Raw genomic sequence first — 20,813 nt, 5'->3', positions numbered from 1 at the left:
TGTTAACAAATATAGAACTACATCTACAAGGTAAATATCAATAAAGTCAAATGTATACAACATATGAGAGCAAGAACAGAAACGTGGCTTATTGTAGTCATGGGAGGCTATAGGACATAAATTTCCAGTGTTTAACCTGGATGTTATCTACAGGACCAGTCTGCGGTTACTCTTGGCAAATTCTGAAATAAATTCATTCATGTCTAGATTTTCTGTGATGTTTTTCTCATGTGCCAGAATGACTAAACTTCTCTTCCTTGAATGCAGCATTGTTCGGCGGAGTGAAGTGAGAATGTGGTTCAAAGTAGAGAAAGAGCTTTCACATGCAGCTGAAGACACACCAATGATGAGTGCTGTGATGCAGACATGGCTCTGACGTGCGGGATACTAGACGTGTGTTTGTGGAAGCCGCCACTGTCTTTTTCTAGAGCTTTTTTCCAATTAGTGTAGCCGTGTTTGGTGAATATGTCCTCGCGGTCCGAATTGGAAACGCTAAATTTGCGGCAGGTAAAGCAAAAGCTGCCATCACGGACAACAGAATATTCAAGCCATGTTCGAGACTGATACCATCTTGCACTAAAACATCTAAGTGTCTTTCCAAATGCACGCTTGGGATAATTAAATAAAACGGGCTGGGATGGGCTATCCATATTTAAGTCAGGCAGACCGGACTGTATATTTTGTTGAAGGCAGAGCTTTGGAGTACCCGACACGGGCGCAGAGCTGGAGGATTGTGTAGGCTTATCTACATCTTTTGGAGTTTCAGTTCCCGACATGGGTACGCTGTGCTCCGTGTTGGTAGCAGCGGTGCTGGACTCAACCATGGAGCCAGCAGCTTACGGAGGGACAGAGGTTGAAGATGTCTGCTTTTTAATAAGCCACCTATGCATAGCCTTTGGTGTTACCAACCAGAAAATAAAAGAAGAATGGAACGTATACGTTGTTTTAATTAAAGAATGTGGTCAACAGGTTCAAAACGTGCTGCAAAATGTGTGGCGAAGTGAACTGTGAGTAGCATGGTGCCTGTCTAGTGGAGGAGGTACTGACGGATACACCCCAAATTCAAACGGGCAGATTGGAAAGCAACTCAGTTTTGAAAAACAAATGTTATTCTTCTCCAGAGTTTTCATTGGGCAGACAGAGCATTTCACAGGGGGGGTTCACGGCTTGGCTCTGGGGGGGCAGTGCCCACCCCAGCCCCCTGTGGTCACGCCTCTGTTATACATCCAGTTATACCTTCTACTGATTTCTTCTAAAAAAAGATCACTATTTCTTTCCACATCCTAGAGAGCTATGTGTTTGGTTAACAGCCATTTTTGAACTGATGCCTTATGACTGAATGTAATTGTGTTTGTCAGTGTGCCCTATAATAAATAGACTGGCGTCCCATTCAGCTTTACTCCTGATGTTGCTTGACCATGCTCCATTTAGCAGCAATTCTACAGTTATGTTGAGAAAATCAATTATGAGTTAAAAAGTAAACCAGGTCATAATCCTGTGGCTAGTTTTGGAGGTTGATTAGACTCAGCTTCCAAGTTGTTCTTTTGGTAGCTTATCAGTTTTCTTGTTTCACAGTTGTCATACATTACAGTATGTTAACAAAAACAAAGAAGGGAAAAAAACTTCAGAATGTCCATACATTGCTAGTTTTCTGAAGAAGCCTTTTTCCTCTGCTGCATTTCAGGGAGGCAGATAATTTGTGACAGCATTAGGCACAAGGCAGAATTCAGACCTAAGATTCAGGACATACTGTATGCACATTCATCATTTTCTCAGAGCATTTAGAGATGCCAGCTAACTGAACCAGCACATCTTTGGTATGTATAAAGAAATCCAAGGTGAGACTGAATGTACACCCTTCACATAGACAGAAAGTAGATTGAAAATTACACCCAGATCAAGAACCTGTAAGTAGGTAGTAAGAGGTAGTAGGGCAAATGTCTCTGTTTAGAAAGTAATACAATTGTAAACCTGTAGTACTGTATTAACATTTTTTGAAAAACAAACGGAAAGATAAATTTTCTCTGTGTAAGCATTTTGTTACAGATGGGTCGTATTTGTAAATGCAGTATACTAGGCCTATGAAGTTCAGAATGATTTTGTATACTTTAAAGCTATTCATTGTGTTCTTTATTTAAATACGTGTATTCTTTAAATCCTCAGTTCAACTGTGGTATCACTAGAATTAAAGCTTAAATTTCAAAACAATATTATTATAGAGCACATTTTAATCTTAAAGATATTCATGACCTGTTATTTTTAAATTATGGTTTAAACACTAATTAAATATTTAGCTCTGAAAACTTCATTTTGAAAATGTGAAATATCATTATAGTTTTTCCCATTTATATTTAAGTATGTCTTTTATTAGTAAATGGGAAATCCTGTAATTTTATGTAAAATCTATCTTTGTGACTTGCAGTGTTTTAATAAGTTACTGTTAATTTGAAGTTGGTTGAAGGCAATTAGCATAGGAATTCACAAGTACGTCTCTAAAGTGAACAGATTATAGGACAATCCAACTCCTGGGGGGAAAAAAATCAAAATAGCTACATATATCTTTAAAGTTTTCACAAGACATTATGTGAGATACATAGAAATGAAGGGATCACATTCTTCACACATTTCCACTATAAACATGCGTTTTGGCAAGCTCTCTGGGTATTTCGAGACATGTAAATGCAGGTTATGTTGTTTTAAATAGCTGCAAGCTAACGTATTTACATGGGAAGTTTGTAACATGGCCAGATAAATGTTTAGTTTCAAGTTGGCATAGGTACACAAGTTTTCATGAAGGCTGAAATTTCATCTTTGACGGTCGGTTGGAGCTTCAAAGTGACCGCACCAGTGTAATGAACATTGACGTAGGGATAAACTTCTTTAACGTCCTTTACTCCCAAGTGATTAAACTTTGTAATGGCATTTTTGTCCATTAGATTAGTACAAGTAAGGCGCAATCCCTAGCTTTAAAATTACAGAGGAACACGCAGCCCTTCCGCATACAACAGTAGCCCCTCCTCCACGTGGGCGGGCAATACAATCGTATGAGGAAGGGGACAGGGAATTTCCCTTAAGTTGGTTGTCTATGCCTGTGCATTTGCTAATCGATTAGTTTATAGCCATATGCACCTTTGTGTGCAGAACAGACTCCTGACCCAGACGTAGCCGTCCTTTTTCGCATCGTTTCTGGAACGCCGACAATGACCGGTGAGTTTTACTCAGATAAAAAACTTTCAAAATTGGCTGTCAAAATTTTATTGGGCAAGTGCATTTCCTGGTTATTTTTTCAGGAAGATAAAATACATAAACCTTGTTTTATTTACTTATCTTGTTAAACTGAGATATAAAACAGTTTGTTGATAATAAGCAGTTTTCTACGCGCCGTGTTTTAAACTGGTCTGTAGAAAAGGACTTTTAACTCTTTTCGCTGCTACACAGCATGTTCACAATAATGACATTATTATTTACTGCCGAGTTGTTCATTTTAATATTTTTGTGATTACTGCATTTAGTGTCGACTTTTGTTAACCCGTTTTCGTAAAAAAAAAAGTTTTGAGTAGTACAGGTATTAGTAATCCTTTTGGAAGTTGATGATTATATTAGACAGGATTCGCTGAACACTTTATTAAGCAACTGTACACGTATTTAGTACGTTTCCTTGTCCTTTGCCGGGTAGACTGCCGGGTGCAAGTAACCCAGTTAACTGTGTATACGTTTTGGCACTGTAAATAAAAAGCCTGTTGATCACAGAAGGAAAATAGTTGGGGGTAGCAAAAACAGAAAAATTGTTGCTGTATTATCAGTGTTCATTAAAAACCTCCGCGGTCTCATAATGTGTGCCTAAGAAATAGTTTAATAGTGATAGAGGAAGTAGTAAAATTCCCAGACTGTGTTTTTGAACTGCTAATTTATACGGATTTTACAAAGTGAGATAAGTAAGCGTGACTTTCATTCATGTGACCGTAAGGGGATTTCACGGCGAAGAGGAACAGCAATCTGACAGAGACCTTGGTGACCAGTTGTCGCACCACTGATGCGAGACAAGATGTGGGATATGTGCGGGCGAACGCGTCGTGCATGTGATGTTGCATCCTGGACACCAGAGGATCTACAAATCCAGGTTCTGTTCACAGTACTATTTGAGACGGATGTGACGTGGAGTGATGAAGCGGAATTTATAAGGTAATTGTTGAGCTGGTTAAAATAAAATCCTCTGAGGTATGCCAGCTCCATAGCGGGGGTCACTCTGCACTAGTCAACTTAGTAATGCAAGCCATGTGGTGATAATACCAAACTTCTCACGTGCTTATAGACTGCCCTCTGTTGGCTAGTGTAACTGTTTAACAATAATGGTTTGACACTTCCCAGCCTATAAACCCAGTTCGGTTGGTAGAATGAACTGTTATATTTAACACTACTTGGCAAATGTGGTTTTTAAAACAAACATACATCTGAAATCGTGAAGGGTGAGATGCGTTCCGGTACATAAAGTGTACTGTACGTAAGGCATTATTTCAGAAAATTTGCGTTTATGTGCTGTGTGTCTACACTATTGTAAAATTCATTGACAGTAGTCATGGAAAGAAATAGAAAGCCATATGCAGTACCTTTTCCTGTAGGGTTACTATGAAACAATATTAAACATGCAGTTTTTAACTAGTGGCTTTTAATACAAAGCTCTTGACTAATCTGTTATTTGTTTTCCAGTAATGGAATCCATATGTTATTTAAGATTTTATAACTTTTATTTATTATTAACTTGCTATCAAGCTCAATGTTTAAGGAGCCATTTATTTATATATTTCAGCTGCTGTTCCTTATTGTCCTGTGTGTGGCCCATTGATTGTGGCATATGCACCATTTCTGGAAAAAGCAGCATCAGAAAATGAATGGGCTGAGTTTTTTAAATGGACACATTGGGCAGTATTTTGTTCTTTTAAGGCTTATTATTTGCTCATTTCCAGAACTTTGTTCAGAACTTATAATTTGCAAAGATAAATACTCACCAAATACGGAAATGCCCAAGACATTTTCTGTATTTTATAAATTTTGAGGTGTTTTGTCAACATAAAAGCAGCTTGTTAATTTTTGAAAGCTTAATCTCAGTTTCATAACTAATGAGACTATATACAGCTAAAGTAAATCGTTTTGTTACATAAGGTGGGTAGCTTTCCTATTGAAGATGACTGAAAGAAATTTATTGCACTTTTTTTTCTTCTTGAGTAAAAATCTCCAGATTATCCTTTTCACGAATACTAACACAGGGTGCTGTGAAATTTAGCACAGAGGTACTTATTAATAAAAAACACATTGTCAAGGGCTATGGTGGTACAGTGGTTATAGCTGCAGAGTCCTGACACCAGATACAGACTCTGATGCTGCCTGTCAGTTTTCTCCCACCTGCCAGAGACATTGGTCCTGAAGTTAAGGGATCACCTTTGACCTAGTAACCTTCACTCAGATAGAGCAGATGCTGATAATGGACAGATGGAAAGTGAGTGGGTGAGACCTAAATAAATGGCAGAGCAATGCAGTGTCTGAATTGTCAGCAATAGCAATGTTTTTAGTTTTAAACAAGTTTTAATGATTGTCACCAGGGGGTGACAGTATTCATCTACCCTTTGTGTAAAGCCACTCATTCCAATTCAAAGTCATAGTTAGCCCTGATTGAAATGCAGGTTGACAGGAGGGCACAATGCACACATAGCCACATGTAGTTATGACAGACTGATATAGAGTCACCAATCTGTCTAACATGCACATCTTTGTGGTGTAGAAAGAAAACTGGAATATTTGGACAAATCCATTGCAACATAGAGTGATTATACAAACACCAATAGACCGTGGCCAGTCTGGGATATGTAGCCACTCTCCTGGGACCTTGTCTCTTTGTAATCCAACGTTCTTAGTGCATGATGTTTTCTAATAATATACTGTAAATCTACAAGTTACAAATCCTGGCATACACTGTATATCAGTTCAGCGCAGTGCTAAGTTTTTCACAAATTAAAAGTAATATTATAAGCTTAACAGCTGACATGTTTATATTAGCAAAAAAAGAAAGCAGTGAATAACTAATGTTTATGGTTGACATTTTTATATTTATAAAAGTCTGCTATCGGAGAAAATAAAGGAGAAAAATGGATGTATATGTAATGGATATATTACTGGTGAGGCTCATCCAAGGTTAATTTTTGCTTCATACCAGATGCTTCTAGGATAGGCTCCAGCCCCATAGTTATTCTGAGTTTGATTAAATTGGTCTGTAAATATTATTTGATCTTATTATTATTGATTTCAGCATGGATGGGTAAGCCTGACATTGTTGTTTTCCATTATCATTGTTAATTTTGCGCATTGATGACTTTAGCACACAGTTCAGAATGGACTCGTACCTTGCTCATGGTGCTGCAAGGATAGGCTGTGACTTCCAGGTCACCTTATACGAGGTAAGAATGGGAAGCTGAAAATGAATGGAGGCCTGATATTTTCAGTCTCTTTTAAGTTCTGAGTTTTCTTTTTTTGACTTGCAACAATTCTGACACATGCTCATTTATATGTAGTAACAGTCTAAATAAAATACTGAGATAGCATAGTTTGGGTAAGACCTTGATTATACATTTTTCTCCATATATCATATTGTCAAGTAGAGAATGTATTTGATTTGTACTTTTTAACCTGAGCTGTGCTTGTCAGATCTTAGTAGGAAGCAGAATCATGTAGTAATGTTTGACATTGTAAATTGCTATTTTCTCAGGTTAAAGAAATCTTCCGTGTGAGCCTTGGTAAAGGATGGGGTTTTCATGACATTAGTGTTATAAATCTAAAAAATATTCATGTAAGAAGTGAAGTCATCATTTATGTCAATAAAAATACATAAGGTTAGGAAAACTTTTTTGCGTTAAAAACATGTACACCATGAGTCCATTCATGATAACATTGATGAAAATGCTGTATTGTTCCTCTACTGTTTCATTGACATGTTTGATCATAAATATTTTAGGAGTTTGTAACCTTTTAAAATTTCTGTTATAGTTTTTTTTGGATACATAATTATGCTTAGGTGTTACTGTGGACAATATCGAACTATGCTGGGACTGCTTTGTAGTAACTAAAACATCAAGTAGTAGTTTTATTTTAGTATAGCCAATCTGAAGATGGATGCTTATGTGGGATGTTAAGAGATCAGGTATAGCCTGATCAGGTATAGATATGAAACCCTAAGGCCATGGTACTTCTTGTTCAGCAAGAAAGCCACATAGCTAGGCTTACAGTATGTCAGATTGGATGGATTGGTGTATGATATTATTTTGGAAAAATAAAATACCAGTTTGATTAAGTAAATTTATATTTTTCTCCCCCCAGTGGTAATGTACTATTATTTAAGCATTCCCATAGACGAGCAAAAATCTTTTGTTGTCTCTTGGCTATGTTGGCTGAAGGTTGATTTCTATTTGACACACTGGCTGCTCATGTTGTCTTTGCTGTCGGCCTTCATAAAATAGTAAGTTCTTCACGATTAAGTAAATTGGACATGAATGCGCCCAGAGCTTCCTTCCAGAAATATACAAATTTATTTGCTGTTAAATATAAGGAGATAAATGAACCAGAATTGGCAAATCCAAAATAGATTATTGGATTGGCCATTTTTACTGACACCACAGGTCAAAAAAATACATTGAATCTTAAATTCCAGATGAGAGATAAACAACAAGAAAAGTGTTATATGTGATATGAGCCCTTCAAAAATAAATAAATAACATTGCATTGTACATACCAGGTAAAGAAAGATATTCTTTTTCTGAAACTGAGAGCTGGGGTCACAGACTAGTTAGTCAAAGCGTATTTGTAGAGGTGTTGTAGAAACAGAGGGCAGATTGTGAATTTGGATTCAAGGATTTAATGGAGTACAAGGTGTTGGTCATTTTAAGTTTATCACTTTCATGTAACCGTGTCCTCACTGACCCCAATCATCACATGTCTGTGTTCTGAGTGTGCTGCATTGGAAAGTGATGAAGTTGTTGAGCTGTTGGTGAATGATGGAAGGTAAACTCAGGACAGGTGTCGGTCACTTCTGGAGTGTGGTGTTTGAGACAGATTTTTAAATTATCAAACAGTGTGCAAAATGTGATGTCCTTTTTTTGTCAGCACATACAATTATGAATCTAATCCATGTTTTGCACAGTAAACATAAACAGAAAACTAAAGCTGATACATTTGTTAAATGTCATTATTGATTTGTACAGTATGGATCTCTATTTAATATTTTACTGATAATGTGGCTCCTTCAAGAAAAAATCAGTTTGGACCAATGCTATAAGGCTTAGCAATTTCACAACTGTGATTCACCAAAAGTATGCTAATTAGAAATTCAGTATGATCATTGACAAGCAACTCATCCTATCCAGTAGCTATTACTTTTATTGCTATATGTAGTTATTATCTCATTCTCAAACCCATTAAATCAAATTTAGGGTTATGGGACAAGATCCTACCTTGGCAGCTCTGGTTACAAGGCAGTAACAACCCCAGACAGTGTTACAGTCCTTGGCACACACCCATGCGGATAAACAGGGGCCATTTGGGGAAAACCCCTTTAACCTGACCTGCCCATCTTTGGTGAGGTGTGAGAAAACCCATATAGACATTGTCTAGGCACAGGATTCAAACTTAGGATGTTTGATCTATGAGTCAGCATCACAACCCACTGTGCCACCATGTTAACTGTTACATGTAGATAGATAGATAGATACTTTATTAATCCCAAGGGGAAATTCACAAATCCCAAGGGGAAATTCACAAATTGTAATTGTAGCTTTTTATTGATAAGCAGGTTCTTTTTGCTTGTTGGCTACTGTCTGCTATGTAGTGCAGTAACTATTGCTAAGATCTGTCCAGGACCATGTTGATATTCTAAGTGATTGAAATAGGTGTACTGTCCTTTTCTGGTTGCTTTGTTAATTTCATTTCTAGGCAATGGCCTTCTATTATATGATTTCTGTTTCTGCTAGAGAAGCGTGAGAAGGAGGCATTACTTTGAGCTGACCTCTGATTCCTGCATCTGGTTCATGGTGTTCCTTTCACAGGTGAAATTTCTAAAAGAAGTTTTACCATTGCTTCTTCATCACCTTTGAATTCTTGATTATTTGTGGAATGATTATCTTTTTGGACAGAAATTTCAGCCTGATTCAGATGAACTCTGTTAGTTCAATTAGGTTTTTGATTCTTGCTCCAGTAATCATTGTGTTAAAAAATCTATCCAGTTTGGTCTCCTCCAATCACTGAACTTTCATCAATTTATACAAAATATAAAGCACATTTTTTAAATAGTCACTTTAATGTTTTCACTCTCTAGTGACATATAGTTCAGTGCAGTTTCTGCCATTTCAGCTGTGGAAGAGTGTATTTTCTTTAATACTAGCAAGCCCGCAATTCTCGAAAGAATCGCAAATCCAAGAATGGCAATCACTTTCCATACGGGCTCGTCTTGTATTTCTGTTAGTTGAGCTCTTTCATTGTGGAGCCGTGACGTCTTTGCTTCTGGTGTGTCTGAAGCGCGTTGTAGGAGCCTCCGTGTATTGTTTTTATCCATGCGGTCTCGTCTTTGTTGTCTGGAGCTGTGACTTCTTTGCGTGTGGTGTTTTTGAAGTGTGTTGTAGGAGCCTCCGTTTATTGTTTTTATCTATGCAGTCTCGTCTTTGTTATTCTGTGGCTGTATCGTTAGGTAGACGTCGTTTACTGTTAGGAATCATAACTGAACTTATTTTTAATACTGAATTACCGTCATGTGATCTAAATATACCACACTGACTGCTGGCACAGTGGATTAGAGCAAGTTTAGTTTACAGGTTGTGTTGTTTGGGCGCCACCTACTGACTCTGGGAAGCCGCTGGGTTTGACTCTGGGGCGCCGAGGCGCTGTACGCATGCGCCTCGGTGCGTCCGCCGTGCATAAATTAAACTGTCGTTTAGTAATATAGATTTTAATAAACCATCTTTCGTAAAAGTGCCCTTTCCTTTAGGAAATTTGGTTTTAGATGATGTATTTTCAAAGGATATGCAGTTGTGCTGTTTACCAGTTACCAGTTTTATTGTGCTTCGGAAGATTTTTAAATAACATAAGCATTTCTTTTACCCTTCCACTAACTGGTGTTATGTCAGATTTTTTTAATTTTCATAATTTTTCATTGTGTACTTCTTGTTAAGCAAGCTGCCATATGCTGCCATACAGTATAAGCTCCAGATTCCTGTGGCCATGAACTGGACGGAGTGGGATCAAAAATAAAGAATGGATGAATATATTTTCTAAGATGCTTTAGCATTTTCTTTTATCATTTGACAGTAATGCAGTGCAGTATATTCTTATTAATATTCCATGTCTTAAAACAACAACTAAGAAGGTCAAAATACATAGTGTATGCATCCACTGTATATGATCAAATCTGTTTTTTGTTTTTCTCTCAGCACTACCATTGGTGGTAAGGTCTCCACACCTCCTAGGTAGGTCTAATTATTATTTTAAATTGTATTGCATTTGTCCAGTTTCTTTTAGCATGGTGTCCCATAGATTTATATTTGTCTAATGTGTCTTGTGTTATGGCATATGATTTGTGTGCATATGTTTGCATATGCATATTAATGCATATTATTTATTTATATATAGAGTGCTTGATGGGTGGGTTCAGAGCCTTATACAGCAGAACTGGGTGCAAAGCCAAAACAAATCCTTGACAAGACATATAATATATATTTACACTAAGCAATTTATGTGATTTTTTTCTTTTATACATTTATATTACTTGCAAAAGTCAATAAGTAAAATTAAGCTTTTAACTAGATAAGTAACCAAGTCACTTGGGAGACTGACATTTCTTGGTGCTTACCATTCATTCATGATCTTAATTTGCATAATAACCAAAATCTTAAGTTTATTTCTCACAAACTTTCTTTTATGAATAATTTAGTTTTAGTGTGGTGATATCCTGTCTACTTGTAGATCTTCTTGTAAGTACCCCTGCACCAAGAACAATTTCAATCAGGTCAAATTATGTAAAAATTTTATCTTTGATAAACAGAGTACACAGTGAGGGATGAAAAAAAAAGAACAAACAAGTACAAAGTAAGCAGACTATGAAGATATCCAAAGCAACTGTGGACTGGCCTTGATTGGCTTCAAACCACTTTCCTACACAAAAGACAATGACACTGACATTGAATCCTCCACTTACCTCGTATCTATCTAACTCTCTCTCGCTTCTGTTAGTCAACTGCTTTTCCCAGAATTCTCCCCAAGTCTGTAATCTCTAGGCCTCTGGCTGTCAGGATATTTTAATGACCTGCCTCCCAGCCCCTTTATGACTTAACCCCAGAATCACTTTCAGGTTCAGTGAGGCCATATTTGTCTCAGGGACAATAGATAGGAACTCACCCTAGCAGCCTGTGGAGTTTCTGCTTTCTTGAGTCTTTTGCCACAGACAAAGAGTAGGATTGTCAAAGCAAGTCCTCAGCTACCTTTTTTGTTATTGGGAACTTGTGTTGCCATCTCTGCTTTTTCCTCCTGGCTCTTAATGCTCTGCAAAGGAAGGTCTGTGATCGGTGCAACTACTTGTGTTTCCTTGCTGTCGGTTTCCTGATAAAACATTATTTGTTTTCATCCAGTGCGCTTTCTGTCATGCCCCCTGTCATATTCCTTTCTGGTACATACAGCAGGGTTTAGTGCCCCATAGTGATGTTAGTTTTGGCAGAATAATAGAGACCATTTTGCTTGCCTTATTAATGCTTGAAGTATCAAAAATAAAACAAGTAAGTTGGAGGTATATGTAGCAGAGCATAATTATGATATTATTGCAAAAGCATAAACCTGGCTAAATAAAAGGATGACAACGAGTATAACATATAGGGATACACATTTTTAGGAAGGATAGACAACAGTAAAGGAGGTGGGGTTCCTCTTTATGTCAAACAGAACTTAACTGCAAGTCCTATTCAGTTTGACGATAAGCCATACCATAGGGAGGACATGTGGCTTTGTCTGAAAAGCATTAGGCCTTATATGGGAGTGTGTTATAAACGACCCAATGCAGACAGTAATTACAATAAAAATCTTTTTAGTACTATTAAAAAGACAGGTTTGCATGGGGATATTATAGTGATGGATTTAATTACCAGAATATTAACTGGAATAACCTTTCAAATAGTGGAGCACAAGAGCAGTGGTTTTTCAAAGTAATCAGTGACTGTTTTTTAACACAGCATGTTAAAGCACCAAGCCTGTCCAAATACAGTATTTTTTAATGATCACGATAGAATTGAGGGTGTAGAGAGGTGATTGAATCACTGGGGTCAAGTGACCATAATATAATATATTTCTCAGTGTTTTAGAAGAATATGGGTGCAAAGACTAAAACTGTTTAACTTTGGCAGGGCAAATTTTGAGCAGATGCGGCTAAGTCCAATGAGGATGGGATGGGATAAACTTTTTAGCATGAAGACAGCTGAGGAGCAGCGGAACAGGTTTAAAAACTATTTACGTATAATGCAGGACAAGGACATATCTAAATTTGGAATTAGTAAGAAATAAAGAGTTGAAAAAAGAAGCTGCCAAGGAATAAATAGCTGTATTATGAGTAAAAGAGTAATAACTCCAATGTGAATCTTAGGGCTTATGATGACTTGAGGGAAGCCATTAAGGAGGATATTACGGAGGCTAAAAGGCAGTTAAGAGGAATATAGCAGATAAGGCAAAAGACTACTCAAAGAGATTCTTTTAGTATTTTAGTAGTAAAAGAAAAGTCAAGGAGGAAGTGAAGTACATCAAAAATAGTAAAGGGGAATTCAAAAATACAGACAGTGAAATAGTAGATGTTCTAAAGTCATATTTTTCTGAGGTTTCACATGTGAGGAAGTAGATGACCTCCTTGCAGTAAACTGCTATGGACTGCTATGATGTAGTGAGTGGTTTGAAAATTATAGAGGGAGAAATACTGCTCAGATTAAATAGACTGAAATCAAACGAATCACCAGGACCAGATCAATATTTACCCTCGAGTTCTTAAGGAGGTTAACGAGTACAAATATCAACACTTCACGCATATTTTTAGGAAGCCGCTACGAACTGAGAAAATTCTGAGTAGATTGGAAAATGACAAATATTATCCTGGTATATAAAAAGGGTGACCAGGCAGATCCAAACAACTACTATATAGGACAGTACGATTAATGTGCATCACAAGAAAATTAATGGAAGGCATCATTAAGGATAAGATTGAGCAACACCTGGCAAGAGCAGGAGTTTTACTGAACAGTCAGCATGAGTTCAGAAGAGGGAGGTCGTGTTTTACTAACATGCTGGAATTCTATGAGGAAGCAACAAAAGGGTATGATCAAAGTGAAGCATATGATATTATTTATCTTGACTTTCAGAAAGCATTTAATAAATTCCCACTTGAGAGGTTTGGTATCAAACTTAAAGAAGTGGGAGTTCTGGGTGTTGTTTATAGATGGATGCAGAATTAGTTCAGAGACAGAAAGCAGAGGGAGATGGTACAAGGAACCCTATTAGAATTGGCTGATGTTAAGAGTGGTGTTCCACAGGTGTCAGTTCTAGGGCCAGTGCTATTTTTAATACATATAAATGATTTGGATAGGAATATAAGTAATAAGCTGGTTAAGATTGCAGATGATACCAAGATAGGTAGATTGGTAGATAATTTAAATCTGTTGAATCATTACAGAAGGACTTGGACAGCATAGAGGTCAGGTCAGGTTGGGGAACATGCATACAGCGTGTTGCCGCACCCACCACATGACGAAACAGCTTAGGATCCTGGTTGGCAACCACCCAATCGGACATGCGGTCCAGTCCCACCCTCCGGAAATGACCCTCTATCTGCCACAGCCAGGTGTTATGTGAGCATCCCCTTGGCCTGGTCCAGCCACTCGGTTCCTCAACAATGAGGATCCTGCAAGCTGGATCAACCTTGGGGAATCGGACCACATGGCCGTAGTGCTGTAACTGATGCTCCCTCAAAGTGCAGGTAATGTGCCTCATTCGGGACTCCATGAGCAATTGCTCATTTGACACAAAGTCAAACCAGTAGTACCCAAGGATTCTCCGTAGAGACACAGTACTCAAGGAGTCCAGTCTTTGTCTCAGGTCACTGGATAAGGTCCATGTCTCGCAACCATATAACAAGACAGGAAACACCAGGACTCTAAAGACGTTGACCATTCGCCCTTTTGCATAGATATTGGGAGCGCCACACACCCCTTTCCAGTGACCTCATGACCCCCACCCATGCTCTTCCAATCCATCTACTGACTTCATAGGAAGATTCACCATAGACATGAATGTCACTGCCGAGGTAAGTAAACCTCTCGACAAGGTCAACACTCCGCAGACAGACACACTGCTGATGGCTGTGCCTAAGAGGTCATTAAAGGCCTGGATCTTGGTTTTTATCCAGGACACTCACAAGCCCAGACACTCAGACTCCACACTTAGTCTCTTGAGAGCCCCTATCAGAGCCTCCATTGACTGTGCGAAGATTACAGCATCGTCAGTAAAGTCAAGATCAATGAATCCTTCTTCGCCAACAGATGCCCCACAGCCGCTGAACCTACGACCTGGCCCAACACCCAGTCCATGCAAGTACTGAACAGAGTAGGAGCAAGAACACACCCATGATGAACCCCAGAATCCACTGGGAAAAATGTAATGGTTCTGCCTCCACTCTGCACAGCACTCACAATACCAGTGTACAGGCTGGCCATAATATCCAGCAACCTTGAGGGGATCCCGCGAAGTCTGAGGATGTCCCACAGGGAAGTCCGATCAACTGAGTTGATTGCTTTATGAAAATCAACGAAAGCTGCAAAGAAACTGCTGATATTTGCGTTTGCGCTCCATAAGAATCCTCAGTGCCAGAATGCGGTCAATGGTAGATCTCTTAGGTGTAAAACCAGACTGCTCCAGTAACTGGCAGGTGAGCAAGTGATCACGGATCCTATTGAGGATGACCGTAAGCAAGGACCTTATCCAGCACCGAGAGCACTGTTATTCCCCTGTAGTTGCCGCAATCCAGGCGATCACCCTTCCCTTTCCAGATAGGGATGACAAGTCCCGTTTTCCAGTCAGTTGTGATGATGACTGTCTCCCAAATGGAAGCAAATATTGCTTGCAATGCCAGGAGGACAGCCTTACCACCAGTCCGGAGAAGTTCACCACGGATACCACAGATCCCTGCAGGATTCCCTACCCTCAGCTGGTTCACCACCTCTGCAATCTCAGTGGGATTGAGTGGTTGGAGGACCAGCCCCAAGAACCGTGGACCCAGAGATATTCAACGTCCTAGCGCGAGGATCAGCTTTAAACTGCTGCTCAAAGTAGCCAGCTCAGTGGGTCACAACTGCAGTGTCATCTGTAAGGACCGTTCCATAAGCCACCTTGTCACAGAAGGTCTGCCACATCACATTACGATTGGCAGTTGCACCCAAATCCGTAAGTTCCTCACACAAACTGAGTGCAGACTCGTCAGAAACAGCCTGATCTTGGAGTCTAGCCAGGTCCAGTCTAATTTTCCTAGTAGGTGGTAGCAACAACAAGTCTGTGGTCAGAATTCACAAACTGGGCACTTCTGTAGACCCTGAAGTTTTGTAAGAGCCTCCAGCGTCTGCTCACAAGAATGTGATCGATCTCCTTCACCACACCACCAGTATTGGAGTACCAAGTCCAACAATGTGGCTCCTGGTGCTGGAACCAGGATCCAGCGATTCGCAGCCCTTGACTTTTTGCAAAGTCAAGGAACACTGAGCCACTTTCACCATGGTCACCAGACCCACGGGGACCAAGACAATCCTCATAGCCAGCCCTGTCAGTGCCAGTGGCTGATTTGAAGTCAACCATGACCAGAGGAGTGTCACCTTGTGGGCATCCACCAAGCACCGAGTGAAGTTGAAAGTAAAATGTCTCCCTCACCGAGACATTACACACCGTGGTCAGAGTGTACACTGAGACAAAAGACAAGGCACCCAGAGAGCGCCATAATCTGAGTCTCATAGTATCCGATGTCACTCCTTTTAACGAATGTATTATTGGAAGAAGCCGATCCGCAACAGCAACTCCCTGAATATGACAGCAATCAGAGTGACCAGACCAATAAGAGGTGTACCCACCTACAGAGATCTGGCCAGTCCCAGGTCTGCTCACCTCAGAGAGTGACACCACTGAAATGCGGAGTTTACGCAGCTCCTCCGACAGCAGAGGAAGATGATCATGCCAGAAAGTCAAGATGTTCCATGCTCTTACCTAGATGGGCCGCCTCAAATTGGGACCTGAGTGCTGCTGTGCAGCGGGCGACGCCTTAGTGTTGTGTTGTGCTATTAGTTCTAATCCCCAACAGGCCTGACCCCATTGGCTTTCCGATGGTTTTGACTCTTCTGGTAATGGGGCTCCCGAGGGCTTTCCCCCATCCCCTTCATAATGCGAGCAGCCCTTCCTATGGGCAGCTGCAGCAGAGCTACTCCTGCGGAGAGCAGAAAGAAGTCCTTTCTGTTGTCTCAGAGCTGGGTGAATTTTTTTTTATGGTGGCTAGAGTGCCAATCCTGCCACCAACCCCCATGATTTCCCAGGAAGTTGAAGGACCTCTTGTAGGGCCCGATGCAGTTTAACATCATATCCAGGACATAATTTGTGGCAGATTTGACAGAAGTAAAAATGTTAGGTTTTAATAAACAATGGGAGGTCTGAAAATCGAAGTACACCATGTATATTAATGCTTAAGCAGTATTATGCATATGCTGTACAAATTTGGCCTCCAGGCTACAAAGAGGACATAGTAGCACTAGAATAAGTCCAGAGAAGAGCGACTTGGCTGATTACAGGGAATGAATTATAAACCTTTTCAATTTAAGCAAAAAAAAATATAGAGGAAACATGATTGAAGTGTTTAAAATTATGAAGGGAATTAGGACATTGGATCAAGACTTCTACTTTAAAATGAGTTCATCAAGAACACAAGGACACAGATGGAAACTTGTTAAGGATAAATTTTGCACAAACATATTCTTTACACGGAGAACCACAGACACATGGAATAAGCTATCAAGTAGTGTGGTAGACAGTGGGACTTTAGAAACTTACAAATGTAGATCTAATGTTGTTATTTTAGAAAACTTAATGTTATGTTAGAAGAATTAAGTCGATAGGAGTGGGAAACTTTGTTGGGCTGAATGGCCTGTTCTCTTCTAGATTGTTCTGATGTTCTAATCTCTGCCAGAGCCAACTTCTTTTCCAATATGGGGTTTGTCCCTCATTGTTGCCACACCATTTAAGCTGTTCTCTCATTACTCACAAAGAATGTATTCAGATAGTAGGAATTGAATATAAAGGGATGGTACAGGTTTGCTATGCTGCATTACCGTTAAAGGGACCTAGGTTCAACTCCTGTTAAGCTCCCTGATTGTGTGTAGTTTACACGTTCTCTCAGTGACCATGTGCATTTTTTCTTGATACTACAGTTTCTTTATCTCCCACATCCCAAAGACTATTCTTTTAGTTTAGAATTGGTGACTTTAAATTGTACTGCCATGATTGACTGTAGGTGCAGCTGACTAGCAAGCCATTCCGGACAGGTTCTGCTTTGCATCTAGTACTGTCGGAATAAATTCTAGCTTCCCAAAACCATTTATTAAAAGGCAGGTTCTGAAACTGGATTAATATACCATTCAGCAGACAGTATAATATATTGTCTCAATGAACAGGTTTCACTATTATTTTGATAAACTGTTATTTTGCTGCTATATGTTTATTATTGCTATTATGCAGTTTATGCTTTTTTCTAACAGTCACCTCCTTTGTTTTTAGGTGGGGAGCCACATGCTCAAATTCATGAGGAGCCTCGGCAAAGGGGCATGAGATTTCGATATAAATGTGAAGGTCGATCAGCAGGTAGCATACCAGGAGAGCGCAGCACAGACAACAACAGATCATACCCCAGCATACAGGTACAGAGAAAGCAATTGGACTTATTGTTTGTATTTTAGACAAGACTAAATTGTTGCGTATTCAGGACACTATTATCTGTTTTGGCAGTATGATAATTAATACAATATTTGTAACTGTAGGCCAAAATAAAGTGTTTTGGAATCCCAAAATTATGTGGTTTACAACAAATATATTGAAGAAAAAGTAATAAATACATAACTTGTACTCTATTTCTAAACCCTAGTTGTGAAAATATGTGCAACCTAGCCAGTTTATTACATATGGATATATTTGGTCACATTGCTTTTTCACATTTTGTTACTGATGCACAAACTAAAATTGAAATATATTTCCATGTAGTTTTTTGTTCTTAACACATCTTGCAGTATCTTTAATGGAGAGTGGAAATTCTGTTTTCAACCCTATGGAATTTAAAATAAACTGTGCCATGACTTTGTAAGTATTTATTTTTTAGACTTGACAAACTGAGCTCTTGGGCAAGTCATGTCCATGTTTGAGCTAAACGTATGAAATGTCAGTTCTTTCACATGAATTCACATATAAACTTGTCTTTATAAAATCACATTTTTGACAGTTCATTTCAGAGGGGAAATTTGGCGTACTAGATCATGGACTTCTGCTTACTACTTCTTAATAGTTTTTATTAGATAGATAATTGGGGGTGTTACAAAAAAAACTTTTGAAAACTGTTGAAAAATCAGAGGAGCACATAATTTATTTAAATGGAAAGTTCCAGAGTAAAGAAACAGTCTTGGAAGGCATTTGTCAGATAAGTCAATAAAAATCTATTGAACATCCTTACAGAACTTCAGTGGCTGAGGTGGAGAACATGTATAGAGTAAATTGATTGTATATCAGAGATTGATCTCTGCAGTACTTTAAAGATAAAGCCACTAACAGTAAATTGCTAGGATGAGGTGACCATCAAGAACATCCATGTCGTACCAGGCTTGTCATTCATATTTTGGGGATGATTTTCTGTGTCAGGAACCTAATACTTATCAAGAGAGAAAGGACACTGAACGGAGGCATATGGAAGCAAATTATTCATACAGAAGGTTAAAGTTTACAATTACTCTGTTTTACAACCCAGGAGAGTTTGTTCAATTCTGTAATGAATATTGGGAAAACATGTCTTATCTATCTGTGCAAAGGTCATAGAGGCATAAACAAGAAGACTAAATTTTGCAGTTGCTCTCAGATTGTATTCTACAAAGCCTAAAGTATGGGGTAAATACTTAAAACAATAAAATTATGCAGAATATATTAATGCTTAAGCAATATTATGCATATGTTGTCCAGCTCAAAGAGTTCACAATTATTTTATGCGTCAATGTATTTATTTGTTTCTTGTAACATGCCTTCCTCCAATGCAGTGTGCCATGGAAAGCTTGTTTTATATGTGTAATTTTCCATCTCTTGGGCATAGTACCAAAGCATTATTTATATCCTGTACCAAATACTTGTAAGACATGTGGCATTTACAGAGTGCATCCCACTGCATTTGACAACATAGTACCTGTTATAATAAAATGATTATTTTGGATTACCATAGGAGCACATGCTGATACAACACATCAGGGCCGGATTTTCCTATAGGCTAACTAGGCTTCAGCCTAGGGCCTCAAGATCAAGAGGGGCCTACATTCAAATTGTTAGCAAAATTTTATTATCTCTCATGTAATTTACAAACTTAAAAATGGAAGGTGAAAGGGCCTCATAAGTGGAATAGCCTAGGGCCTCTTTTCATATAAATCCGGCCCTGCAACACATAGCTGCACCCACCCCATGACAAACCAGCTCAGGATCCCAGATTAGGACCCGACTGCAGCCATGCAATGGGTGACACCTTAGCACCACACTAGTTCAGATGGAGTGGAACAGTGTGAGGTTTTTTATGGTGCCTGGAGTGCCAATTCTGCCACCAACCCTCATAGGCATTGTTTATAAAACAGGAAACCATGTCAATAACTGCAGATTAAATCAATAATATATACCTCAAATGAACTTTAACTACAACCTTAATATTGTGTTGTTTGTAATCTGTTTAATAATAATAAACAAAAAAATGCACATTTACAACTGTAAATTGAAGAACAAGGATGAAACTGTGTTTGCACAAGTGGATAGAACAACAAGAAGAATTTAATCCTTTGATAGTTAAAGCTGAGCAGACTGTTAATTTTTAACATCTCTATAGTAACCAGTAAATAGGTCTCACAAAAATGAAGAGCAGTAGTTCTTAAGTTCAGTTTTGGGGATCCCCATGGCTAGATGTTTTTATTCCAACCAATTTCACAATCATTTCATCCTCTTTTTAACTTAAACTGATCTATTTGTCTAGTAAGCTACCTAGTGGAAATGGCAGTGAAGTAATTCTTCAGCTTTAGCACTCAATATTGTTTGTGTCTGTGTCCGCATAACTCACTGCTATTCATTAGCATTTGGTTACAATTAAGAAACAAACTCTGAAGAAGAGCGTACATTCAAAGGAAAACATTAAAAGAGACGCAAGCATTTAAAGCAAGCAATACAAATATTTATGAAATTCTTAGAAGTATTTGTGAACCATATAAGTTTGAAATTAGTTAATTAAAAAGAATGATGCACTGAATGTTAAACTGTATGGAATAAAGACCTGTAGCCATGGCGTCCCCCCAGGACTGAACTTAAAAACCAGCACCCCTTTTTGATATTGCAGGAGTATAAAATGCGTACAAAAAAAGTATTTTTCTGTATACCCTGGGAAGTCCCAATATGTTTCCATTTCAGCTCTGCTGCCTTCATAAGTTACACATAAAATATGATTT

The 20,813-nt window shown here is 38.7% G+C and overlaps 1 protein-coding gene across 3 annotated transcripts in view; it reads left to right on the top strand.

Annotated features, from left to right (window-relative positions):
• The first annotated feature begins 3,036 nt into the window (after nt 1-3,036).
• The window catches only part of rel (v-rel avian reticuloendotheliosis viral oncogene homolog), a 63,661-nt gene continuing 45,884 nt past the window's right edge, over nt 3,037-20,813 (top strand). For 2 of the 3 annotated variants that reach the window (XR_007933554.1, XM_028820798.2), the window contains exons 1-3: nt 3,038-3,207; nt 10,464-10,499; nt 17,863-18,002. Coding sequence is in view for 2 of the 3 variants with exons in the window: in XM_028820798.2 (XP_028676631.1) it covers nt 3,201-3,207; nt 10,464-10,499; nt 17,863-18,002 (183 nt within the window). In the remaining variant the exon portion in view is untranslated. Of the gene's footprint in view, nt 3,208-10,463; nt 10,500-17,862; nt 18,003-20,813 lie in introns of all 3 variants that reach the window. The other variant, XM_028820799.2, reaches the window with a different exon arrangement.

This window comes from Erpetoichthys calabaricus, chromosome 15 (assembly GCF_900747795.2).
Source record: "Erpetoichthys calabaricus chromosome 15, fErpCal1.3, whole genome shotgun sequence".
Classification (NCBI taxonomy): Eukaryota; Metazoa; Chordata; class Cladistia; order Polypteriformes; family Polypteridae; genus Erpetoichthys; species Erpetoichthys calabaricus.
The sequence above is the reverse complement of the archived record's forward strand: the minus strand, read 5'-3'. Positions and strand labels throughout refer to the sequence as shown.